The 13,039-nt window shown below is 41.3% G+C and overlaps 1 protein-coding gene across 2 annotated transcripts in view; it reads right to left on the reverse strand.

Annotated features, from left to right (window-relative positions):
- The window catches only part of mpp3a (MAGUK p55 scaffold protein 3a), a 37,154-nt gene that overhangs the window by 14,544 nt on the left and 9,571 nt on the right, over positions 1-13,039 (reverse strand). For both annotated transcript variants that reach the window (XM_026916724.3, XM_026916725.3), the window contains exons 2-11: positions 12,133-12,191; positions 11,495-11,613; positions 10,213-10,290; positions 9,183-9,263; positions 4,509-4,646; positions 3,434-3,515; positions 2,188-2,273; positions 1,186-1,260; positions 900-1,096; positions 730-794 (exon numbers count right to left, since the gene is read on the reverse strand). In XM_026916724.3, the coding sequence (XP_026772525.1) occupies positions 730-794; positions 900-1,096; positions 1,186-1,260; positions 2,188-2,273; positions 3,434-3,515; positions 4,509-4,646; positions 9,183-9,263; positions 10,213-10,290; positions 11,495-11,613; positions 12,133-12,169 (958 nt within the window). In that variant the 5' untranslated portion in view covers positions 12,170-12,191. The remainder of the gene's footprint in view (positions 1-729; positions 795-899; positions 1,097-1,185; positions 1,261-2,187; positions 2,274-3,433; positions 3,516-4,508; positions 4,647-9,182; positions 9,264-10,212; positions 10,291-11,494; positions 11,614-12,132; positions 12,192-13,039) is intronic.

The following is a 13,039-nucleotide window of genomic DNA, read 5'->3' on the forward strand; positions in this document are numbered from 1 at the left end:
AAAGATTTTTTTTTTTTTTCTCTGGAACTGGTTCATCAGAAAAATTCAAATCTTGGTGCTTCATACCAAGACATGTGCAGTGGTTGAAGTGTGCATGAAGTGCATAATTAATATTATTTATAGTGTTCATATTTAGCAAAACATATGAGTATTTGTAATGTCCTGTCCTGATCAATTAGTGCATGCACTGTATACAAGATATTTCTATTAAAAAATAGACCACATTCTCTGTCTATACTTCTTTACATTACTCGGATGCCATACATTGCCTTCTTCAGATCAGGTCTGGAGACTGGCGAGTCATGGCAAAACCACTTTTCAAACATTGATTTCGCTGTTTTGGATTGTTTTCTTGTTACAGGATAAACCCATGTTACCACATTTCATTTGGAACAACATGAAATTCTTGTTTTTGTAGATAAATTGTAAAACAGAGATCTGCTTTCTTGTTTTTATTTAAAAGCTATGGGGAGCACAAACTTTTGCCCTACAATGCCTAAGATCATAAAAAGGAAATTAACAGCTGAATCACTGAAGTACAACTGTATGTTGATTTATTTTCATGAAACTAGTTTTTGCTACTATATCTTCTATCTACTATATCTACGATATAAATTATTGATATAAATGATCAATTTATTTGCACAAAGACAAGAACAATGATTGCAGTTTCTCCTGCATGTAAATCATTGCTGTGTATGAAGAGGAAGGATTAAAGGAAGTACTCACATGCAGTTTGTTTGTGTGATTTGGAATTTGGTAAAGTGCCCATTTTGTGTCTGTAGGCCAACCGCCTGAGAGCAAAGGGGAGTAATGTGATAGTGACACAGAATTCCTTTAATAACATCAAATAGCATGTTTGCATGACTTCTGTGATGCTGAATAAACTCATCTCTCACCTCTCCTGGAACTGTTTAGAGGGGATGAGTCCGGCGCGCAGGTTGCTGTCTCCGACTCTCTTTGCCTGCCACCATGTGGGGTCATCCTGACTCACAACCTGCAGGATGTCCCCGCGCTTAAACGGTAGCCCCGCCTCCTGACAGGGCGTGGCCTTGTCCTCTAAAGGGACATAGTCGAACAGCGCCCGCATGAAGACCTACGGAAAACACATATTAGAAAAAGAGTTCAAATTCTGCTCCATCTTTAAGTATTATGGAATGGATAATCATAATCGGTGTTACTCACCTTGCTCTCTTTCAGCCTGTCCTCCTCTTTAATGGCAGGGATGATCTTTAATGTGATGGAGCCTTGAGACTGAGACTGAGAGAAAGACAGAGACAGAAGTAAGGAAAATTCAGTTGCACGCTTACACAGTGCCAGGATTCAAGACACAATAAAGTGCAATGAATACTGTCACGTGAATTGTTTTTATCTTATTAACTTCCTTGTGTTACTGTTTTCTGTTTCTTGATGAACTGCTTCCTAAACTAATGAAGTAGAATTGAAAAGGCGAATAGAAACAACATCTTGTTACTTTGTGATGTGCTGTAACATCTCTGGTCTTAAATGTAATGTTATGAAAGGTTATGAATTGTGTCATGATATGCTCAAGTCATGTTAATGCAGCCTGTGGGCACAATTAGTGGTTTGTTTTAGCAAGATATAAGATGATATTTCATGAGTTAAGACTGTTAGCGTGAAATACATCTCAAAAGATCTGCCATAAACATGTCTGAGGCACAGACGCTCTACGCTCTACTCATGGGATGCAGAGCATCTGATAGCTTTTTTACACTTTTCTGGTGACAAGCTTCAGAACCGTGCAATCTGATTGGCTCTCAGCACTTCTGTGCTCCGGTTTACAGCAAGAAATCAAACAGTGTGACACAATGAGCTTTTCAGAGCAAAATATAGAGTCACTGGATTGAAAAAAGCTCAGTAACATCTTTAAACGTTATTAAGGATTTTTGCTTGTAGCAATCAGCGGTGTGTAAATGAGATGTTATTGCATGTTGGCCGACTGGCTACAGGAAAAACCTGTGATTGATCATCTGCCTTGTCATTCAAATTGTCTATATCTGTGAAAGTAGGTGTTTCCTGGCCACATTTATTGACAAAATCTTTGGATTACGAGATGAAACATATGCCATTTAGGGCAGTCATAGCTTCTGAGGCATTGTATGGAATAGAAATATTTTTTATTCACATCCCTACAAAGAATTGCAATGATGATGATGATTGTCATACTAATAGTTGGCTGATCTCGTCTGGCCTCTTGTGCATTACAGAGATGCCGTTCACTTCTCTAAGTTCGTCACCTACATGCACCAGACCTGCACAAACATAATCACACACTGCGTAAGAAATACGATCATAAGTCATTAATAACATTCATTAATAATTTATTTACTAATAATACTGTCCTACTTCAACCTTTTTTTTTTTTGCATTTTCTTCAAAGTTTCAGATTTTACACTCAGTTAGACTACACACATTGTCCACTTTCTTCAAATGTAGTTACCCAGGACATGTCTTTGTCCAATTTTGTCCAATCAACAACATTCCTTTCAGAAAAGGAGAGGATATAGGGACTGATGAGCGAGACATACACACACACTTAGTACTAGTGTGAATTTTTAGTAAGACATAGATAAAGGTGCATATACAGTATAATCTCTCTGCACACACAAAGCCTAAGTATAATGATATTATTGGAGCAGCTGTGTGGTTACTGAGTCTGTTTGATTCTTTCGATAGGATCTCATGGGATTCCTGGGATTCAGAAGAAATCACACCATAATTTGGCTTCTATATAAAGCCTATATAATATATAATGAATGCCAATGTGTGCTCATTTATGCCATATGACTAGGACATATCCAAACTTAAATGTCAATTTAGAAGAAATCAGACCTTAATTTAGCTACTATATAAAGCCTATATAATGTGTGTGTGTGTGTGTTTGTTTGTTTGTGTGTGTGTGCGTGCTCATGTGCTCATTTGTGCCATATGAACACTACATTATGCTTTTAGCTATGGTGGAGCACTCGATTATGGACGTGTGAACTTCTGTATGAGTCCAAAGATGTTTTTTTGTGTGTGAAAATCTGAACTGATTAGTTATAGACTTCCATTTACTGGCCTCGTGTGCTGAAGACTGAAGCCCAATGCTAGCCAGCTAGTTAATTATAGTATAACTAGTACACTTTGCTAGTAAACGGTAGCTCTCATTTCTCACACTGTATCTAACATTTGGGATTTCAGTATCAGCATCTCAACTGTTATTGTGTTTAAATGTAAAAATGGGACTTTAATGCAATCAAAGAAGACATAACTATAAAAAAAAACATCTACCATCACACCACTCTACACTCTACAAACACGAGAAAGCCTTGGGGCAATTTGAAATCAGTCAGAAGAACCAGAAATCCAACAAACTGCTGCAAAATTTATAAGCTGAATTAGCATAGACTTTGATTGAAGTGTCACTCACCGCTCCTGTCAGCAGCTCCACCTTTCATAATGCGTGCTACAATGACGGCTCCTGTAGACTCATCACGCCGAATGGTGGCCCCCTGAGAGGACACACACACACACACACACACACACATGCACGCACACAGAGCCAGACAAAGAATAGATTAGAAACACTATTATTTATTACAATGGTTCTCAAACTTTTTGCAGACAGAGACCCTATAAAATAAAATAAATAAATTTCATAGACCATCTCAGCACAGATTTATTCCATAAATAAAATTCCATACATATAATTAATAATATAATATAATTAATAATATAATTCCATACATAATCCAATTATATAAATACTAGTATAAATATAAATACATATAAATACTATTGATGAGCTAAATAATGGAGTTTTTTTTATTCCTGGATTTTCCACTAACATTAGCTACAGACAACATGTTTTTGACTTAACTATAAGAAATGAATAATTATATACAGGTTTGGTAATAGTGGGTTGTGATTTCCACCACTGACACTGAATAAAAAAAAAAAATTACAAGCCCCCTGCCTATGCTTCATGGACACCCCCCACCCCAACACACACACACACACACAAACACACACACTTTAAGAGGCACTGATATACTGTATATAAAATATTCAATGTATTGTTGCTAATTGGAACATACTAATGAACGTAACACGTTGCATAATGTTTCAATTTAAATACATATTAAATAGTATACTAGTTATAAACATTAAAAATAAATTAAAAGGATATGACTGATGATCCAAAAGCCCCCCTCCCAAGTATTTTGAATTTCAAATTTGCCTTGCATTCTAATACCTTATATATCATTGTGACGTTTTATACTTTACATTAAAACATAAAAAAAAACTCAACGCTGCAGAAGCCCAGCAGCATATTACAGAGAACCTTGATGCTTAGTCTAGCTGAACCTTTAAAACGCTGACAGATTTGAGATTCATAAATTTCTGCTGGCTTTATCATTCCTGTATGGTATAAAAATAATAATAAATGATATTCTCAGGATCTCTGTTCTCTCTTTTTCATTCCTCCTCTTTCCTTTCCTCACCAGCGGCTCTTTGTTCTTGACCAGACGTACAATCTTGACCGACTCTTCCTCCAGCTCGTCATCAAAGTCATCAGGAAGCGGAGGCAGCACGGGGTCAAAGTTCTTCTGCGCCACTGTGTCGTGAACGGACAATAGCGCCTTGAGAGAGATTAAAACTATTATTGAGTTGCTGTCTTTTTTACAGAGTCTGCATCCTGACACAATGATCATGTTAAAGAGTTAAGTAAGTCTAGTAAGGACAGTATCACTTACATCACTTTTTCTCTTACACTGAAATGCTTTTCTGTCACTGGGCCCCGACTACTGCAGCTATACACTACTGCAGCTACACTACTGCAGCTACACTACTGCAGCTACACAACTGCAGCTACACTACTGCAGCTACACTACTGCAGCTACCCAACTGCAGCTACACACGACTGCAGCTACACTACTGCAGCTACACTACTGCAGCTACACAACTGCAGCTACACTACTGCAGCTATACACTACTGCAGCTACACACTACTGCAGCTACACAACTGCAGCTACACTACTGCAGCTACACTACTGCAGCTACACAACTGCAGCTACACTACTGCAGCTATACACTACTGCAGCTACACTACTGCAGCTACACAACTGCAGCTACACTACTGCAGCTATACGCTACTGCAGCTACGCTACTGCAGCTACACACTACTGCAGCTACACTACTGCAGCTATACGCTACTGCAGCTACACACTACTGCAGCTACACTACTGCAGCTACACTACTGCAGCTATACGCTACTGCAGCTACACACTACTGCAGCTACACTACTGCAGCTATACACTACTGCAGCTATACACTACTGCAGCTACACTACTGCAGCTACACAACTGCAGCTACACACTACTGCAGCTACCCACAACTGCAGCTACACTACTGCAGCTATACACTACTGCAGCTATACACTACTGCAGCTACGCTACTGCAGCTACACTACTGCAGCTACACAATACTGTAGCTACGCTACTGCAGCTACACAATACTGTAGCTACGCTACTGCAGCTACACACTACTGCAGCTACACTACTGCAGCTACCCACTACTGCAGCTACACTACTGCAGCTACACAATACTGTAGCTACGCTACTGCAGCTACACAACTGCAGCTATACACTACTGCAGCTACCCAACTGCAGCTACACACTACTTTAGCTACACTACTGCAGCTACCCACTACTGTAGCTATGCTACTGCAGCTACACACTACTGCAGCTACACACTACTGCAGCTACACTACTGCAGCTACACAATACTGTAGCTACGCTACTGCAGCTACACAACTGCAGCTATACACTACTGCAGCTACCCAACTGCAGCTACACACTACTGCAGCTACACTACTGCAGCTACACAACTGCAGCTACACTACTGCAGCTACACTACTGCAGTTACCCAACTGCAGCTACACACTACTGCAGCTACACGACTGCAGCTACACTACTGCAGCTACACTACTGCAGCTACACAACTGCAGCTACACTACTGCAGCTATACACTACTGCAGCTACACACTACTGCAGCTACACAACTGCAGCTACACTACTGCAGCTACACTACTGCAGCTACACAACTGCAGCTACACTACTGCAGCTATACACTACTGCAGCTACACTACTGCAGCTACACAACTGCAGCTACACTACTGCAGCTATACGCTACTGCAGCTACGCTACTGCAGCTACACACTACTGCAGCTACACTACTGCAGCTATACGCTACTGCAGCTACACACTACTGCAGCTACACTACTGCAGCTACACTACTGCAGCTATACGCTACTGCAGCTACACACTACTGCAGCTACACTACTGCAGCTATACACTACTGCAGCTATACACTACTGCAGCTACACTACTGCAACTACACAACTGCAGCTACCCACAACTGCAGCTACACTACTGCAGCTATACACTACTGCAGCTACACTACTGCAGCTACACAATACTGTAGCTACGCTACTGCAGCTACACAATACTGTAGCTACGCTACTGCAGCTACACAACTGCAGCTATACACTACTGCAGCTACCCAACTGCAGCTACACACTACTTTAGCTACACTACTGCAGCTACCCACTACTGTAGCTATGCTACTGCAGCTACACACTACTGCAGCTACACACTACTGCAGCTACACTACTGCAGCTACACAATACTGTAGCTACGCTACTGCAGCTACACAACTGCAGCTATACACTACTGCAGCTACCCAACTGCAGCTACACACTACTGCAGCTACACTACTGCAGCTACACAACTGCAGCTATACACTACTGTAGCTACACTACTGCAGCTACACACAACTGCAGCTATACACTACTGCAGCTACACTACTGCAGCTACACAATACTGTAGCTACGCTACTGCAGCTACACACTACTGCAGCTATACACTACTGCAGCTACACACTACTGCAGCTACACACTACTGCAGCTACCCAACTGCAGCGCTACACTACTGCAGCTATACACTACTGCAGCTATACACTACTGCAGCTACCCACAACTGTAGCTACGCTACTGCAGCTATACTCTACTGCAGCTACCCAACTGCAGCGCTACACTACTGCAGCTACACACTACTGTAGCTACGCTACTGCAGCTACACACTACTGCAGCTACACACTACTGCAGCTACCCAACTGCAGCGCTACACTACTGCAGCTATACACTACTGCAGCTACCCACAACTGTAGCTACGCTACTGCAGCTACACACTACTGCAGCTACCCAACTGCAGCGCTACACTACTGCAGCTATACACTACTGCAGCTACGCTACTGCAGCTACACACTACTGCAGCTACACACTACTGCAGCTACCCAACTGCAGCGCTACACTACTGCAGCTACACACTACTGCAGCTATACACTACTGCAGCTACACACTACTGCAGCTACACACTACTGCAGCTACCCAACTGCAGCGCTACACTACTGCAGCTATACACTACTGTAGCTACGCTACTGCAGCTACACACTACTGCAGCTACACACTACTGCAGCTACACACTACTGCAGCTACCCAACTGCAGCGCTACACTACTGCAGCTACACACTACTGTAGCTACGCTACTGCAGCTACACACTACTGCAGCTACACACTACTGCAGCTACCCAACTGCAGCGCTACACTACTGCAGCTATACACTACTGCAGCTACCCACAACTGTAGCTACGCTACTGCAGCTACACACTACTGCAGCTACCCAACTGCAGCGCTACACTACTGCAGCTACACAATACTGTAGCTACGCTACTGCAGCTACACACTACTTTAGCTACACTACTGCAGCTACACACTACTGTAGCTACGCTACTGCAGCTACACACTACTGCAGCTACCCAACTGCAGCGCTACACTACTGCAGCTATACACTACTGCAGCTACGCTACTGCAGCTACACACTACTGCAGCTACACACTACTGCAGCTACCCAACTGCAGCGCTACACTACTGCAGCTACACACTACTGCAGCTATACACTACTGCAGCTACACACTACTGCAGCTACACACTACTGCAGCTACCCAACTGCAGCGCTACACTACTGCAGCTATACACTACTGTAGCTACGCTACTGCAGCTACACACTACTGCAGCTACACACTACTGCAGCTACCCAACTGCAGCGCTACACTACTGCAGCTACACACTACTGTAGCTACGCTACTGCAGCTACACACTACTGCAGCTACACACTACTGCAGCTACCCAACTGCAGCGCTACACTACTGCAGCTATACACTACTGCAGCTACCCACAACTGTAGCTACGCTACTGCAGCTACACACTACTGCAGCTACCCAACTGCAGCGCTACACTACTGCAGCTACACAATACTGTAGCTACGCTACTGCAGCTACACACTACTTTAGCTACACTACTGCAGCTACACACTACTGTAGCTACGCTACTGCAGCTACACACTACTGCAGCTACCCAACTGCAGCGCTACACTACTGCAGCTATACACTACTGCAGCTACCCACAACTGTAGCTACGCTACTGCAGCTACACACTACTGCAGCTACCCAACTGCAGCGCTACACTACTGCAGCTACACAATACTGTAGCTACGCTACTGCAGCTACACACTACTTTAGCTACACTACTGCAGCTACACACTACTGTAGCTACGCTACTGCAGCTACACACTACTGCAGCTACCCAACTGCAGCGCTACACTACTGCAGCTATACACTACTGCAGCTACTCACAACTGTAGCTACGCTACTGCAGCTACACACTACTGCAGCTACCCAACTGCAGCGCTACACTACTGCAGCTACACAATACTGTAGCTACGCTACTGCAGCTACACACTACTTTAGCTACACTACTGCAGCTACACACTACTGTAGCTACGCTACTGCAGCTACACACTACTTTAGCTACACTACTGCAGCTACACACTACTGTAGCTACGCTACTGCAGCTACACACTACTTTAGCTACACTACTGCAGCTACCCACAACTGTAGCTACGCTACTGCAGCTACACACTACTTTAGCTACACTACTGCAGCTACCCACAACTGTAGCTACGCTACTGCAGCTACACACTACTCCAGCTACACTACTGCAGCTATGCACAGTGTCTGTGCTTTAGATTTAATATGAAGACTAGAAGATGTGTGTATACCCGTAAGTGAGGTGATGTCAGCAAGTGGAGCAGCTCTTTCTCCTCGACACTCATGGGGCCACTCTGCAGCTCCTCAGCAACCTGCCAAGCATAAAAGGAAGAAATCAGATACATCTATCTTAACAAAATCTATTTTTAACTAAATCCCTTTCAATATAAAATCAACTCAGAAATCCTGTCAAATTTTCTCATGTTAGCTAGCTAGCAAAACCAGTAAAGTCTATGAACTTTCATGAACATGATATGATACGAAAATTCTTTCAGTAATTCTGTCATGTCTACTAGCTGGCTTGCGAAATATTCATAAATTCATTAATTTATGAATATGACTTACAACTCATAAAACTTTCAGAAATCTGCCCAGGTTAGCTACAAAGCTAGCAAAGAATGAAAAAGAATTAAATAAATAAAAGTCTATCTCATGTTAGCCAGTTAGTAAAAAAAAAAAAAGTGAAATGTATGAATATTGAAATGTATGAAATTCCCTCAGAAATCCTGTCACATTTTCTCTTGTTAGCTAACTAGCATTATTAGTTATATTTATAACCAAACCCTTTTCTAGGATTAGCAATGCAATATATGTGTACATATCCTTATTTATTTAATTCTTTAAAAAGTTGCAAGAGTAACCATAGTTAACTCGTACGTAGAGCCAATAAAGTTAGCTAGCTGATTTCCTTAGTAAATATTAGCTAAGGTACCATAGCTAAAGTACGGTGGTTTAAAAAGTTTCTCAGAAAAATTCTTTCATTTTAGCTAGGTGGCTAACACAATATGTGAAATATGATGCACTTAAATGAAATCCAATGACATCCTTCCTTCCACTTGAAGACGTCCATGTATATGGACTGAAAAAAAGCACATTGCCTGCAGACAGATCCTGTTAAATTCTGTTATATCCATTACAGGTGAGTGACTGATCTCAGACTGAATTACAGTGAAAAGTTTTCACGTCTAAAGTGCTGTAAATCTAATCCATGCACTCAGTGCTGCCGGGGTGAAGAAGGGACTGTGTGTGGTGTGCTCGTACATCTTCAGCGAGAGAAGAGGCACTGTGGAGCACCGGCGTGGGGCTCTGCCTTTCATACTGACGCAGCTTCTCGTGGATCTATGGTCACACACGCACACACACACACACACACACACAGAGTCAGGAATAAACGCTGGCCTAATAGCTTCTGTTACATAACATCAGGACCCTCACACACATAAACACAAGCCAGAAGGAGTAAAACCATACACTACACTACATTACACTACATTACACTACGTTACACTACATTACACGACGTTACACTACACTACACTACACTACATTACACTACACTGCATCACACTGCACTACATTACACTGCACTACACTACATTATACTACATTACAATACACTGCACTACACTGCGTTACACTACATTACACTACACTGCACTACACTACACTTCACCACACTACATTACACTACACTACACTACGTTACACTACACTGCACTACACTACACTACGTTACACTACACTGTGCTACATTACACTACACTACACTACACTACACTATGTTACACTACACTACACTACATTACACTACACTACACTGCACTGCACTACACTACACTACGTTACACTACACTGCACTACACTACACTTCACCACATTATATTACACTACACTACACTACACTACACTACACTGCTCTACACTACACTACGTTACACTACACTGCACTACATTACACTACACTACACTACACTACACTATGTTACACTACACTACACTGCACTACACTACACTACGTTACACTACACTGCGCTACATTACACTACACTGCACTACACTGCGTTACACTACATTACACTACACTGCACTACACTACACTTCACCACACTACATTACACTACACTACACTGCACTACACTGCGTTACACTACATTACACTACACTGCACTACACTACACTTCACCACACTACATTACACTACACTACACTGCACTACACTACACTACGTTACACTACACTGCACTACACTACACTGCTCTACACTACACTACGTTACACTACACTGCAGTACATTACACTACACTACACTACACTACACTATGTTACACTACACTGCACTACACTACACTGTGTTACACTACACTGCACTACACTACACTGCGCTACATTACACTACACTGCACTACGTTACACTACACTACACTACACTATGTTACACTACACTACATTACACTACATTACAGTGTAATTGATTACATTGTAGCACCAGGAACTCATATGTTTCACATAATTCTCCCACACACACACACACACACACACACACCTTCATGAGGTAAGTCAGGCTCCTCTCACTGAAGACGTCTCTGAGGAAGACCATGTCCTCTTTGTGATTGGCATCAGGACGCAGCTGAGAGGTGAGCAGGGCCAGCGTCTCGTGCAGCCCTGAACATGGGACATTAAGAGATAAAAGCAGATTAGTGTGTGTGTGTGTGTGAGTGTGTGTGTGTGTACAAGCACAGTAGTCCATATCAGTGGTTCTCAAAGAGGGGGCTGTGATAGCCAGAGACTCCGTGATTTTTATTTTTTATTTACAGTGGTGGAAATCACAACACACCATTATGAAAGTTGGTTGGTTGAACTGAATGGATTTTAATCCAAACCTCAATAACTCAAAAACAACCTATAAATAATGTTAAAGTTCAGGAGTAAAACGTACTGCAGCTCCAATAAATAGCCAAAATATAATTGTACATGTTTAAATAATAAGCCTAGTATTTGAAACATTGGAATAAGAGGGAATTTATTTTACAGTTAAATACCTGCCTGGCTGCAAAAAATTGGAGAACCCTTGATCTGACATGTCACACGTGCAGTAACAACTGTTTTGTATGCACTGCTGAGGACGTCTTATTGACGAATTGGATCATAATTGTGTATGTTGCTGTTTTTTTTTTTTTTTACCTGCACCTGCTGAGAGGACCGGCATGGCTTCTATCATGGATCAACTATCAGAATGTAACCTGAAGTAGAAAGAGAGAAAGTGAGAAACAAATACAGAGTTTAAAATACATTATAAAAATACAAGTTTTATAATGAAGAGTTATTCATTCCTTGTCTATAACCATGTATCCCATTCAGCGTCGTGATGGAGCCAAAGCCAACACCAGAAAAGATGAGTACAAAGCAGGACTATCCATTGCAGGTGACACATGACACACACACACACACACACATTCACTTCAGAAATACTGTATATCAGCCAAAATGAAATTTACAAAATTTCTTACACCAAAGCTAATCAGTCAGCCTAACTTGCACTGCGAAAAATGACATCTTAGCAAGTGAATATATCTAGAATATACTCAAATGTATCTAGTATTCTTATCATAAGATTACAATAAATCAAATATAGAATTATTAAACCTATTTCTAGACATTTTTACTCATTTTTAAAATACTCTTTGTCTATTGGCAGATCTTTTTTTTCCCTCATATAATTTTTTTATATATAATTATTTTTTTCTTATTATAACCATTTATTTCTAGAAAAAAAGCTAAATTATCTGCCACTAGAATAAGAAAACCTAAAACTTGAAATGAGTTAAAGCATCGAATAACTTTAGATTTCATTTATAACAATCTCATACTAAAAAAATATTAAATACTTTTGCTCATATTCAAGAGATTTTCACTTGCTAAAACACAGTTCTTTTGTTTTGTCTTTCCAGTATTTTTTTTTTTCACTTTTGCACTGGAGCTGCAAGGCTAGCTCAGTGATATAATGAAAGTCCTCAGTATTCTTCAAGTGAAAAAGACATTTTGGAGCAAAAAGACCAGTGTAATGGTTTGGGGTGTGATGTGGACGGAG

Source organism: Pangasianodon hypophthalmus, chromosome 13, assembly GCF_027358585.1.
Source record: "Pangasianodon hypophthalmus isolate fPanHyp1 chromosome 13, fPanHyp1.pri, whole genome shotgun sequence".
Classification (NCBI taxonomy): domain Eukaryota; kingdom Metazoa; phylum Chordata; class Actinopteri; order Siluriformes; family Pangasiidae; genus Pangasianodon; species Pangasianodon hypophthalmus.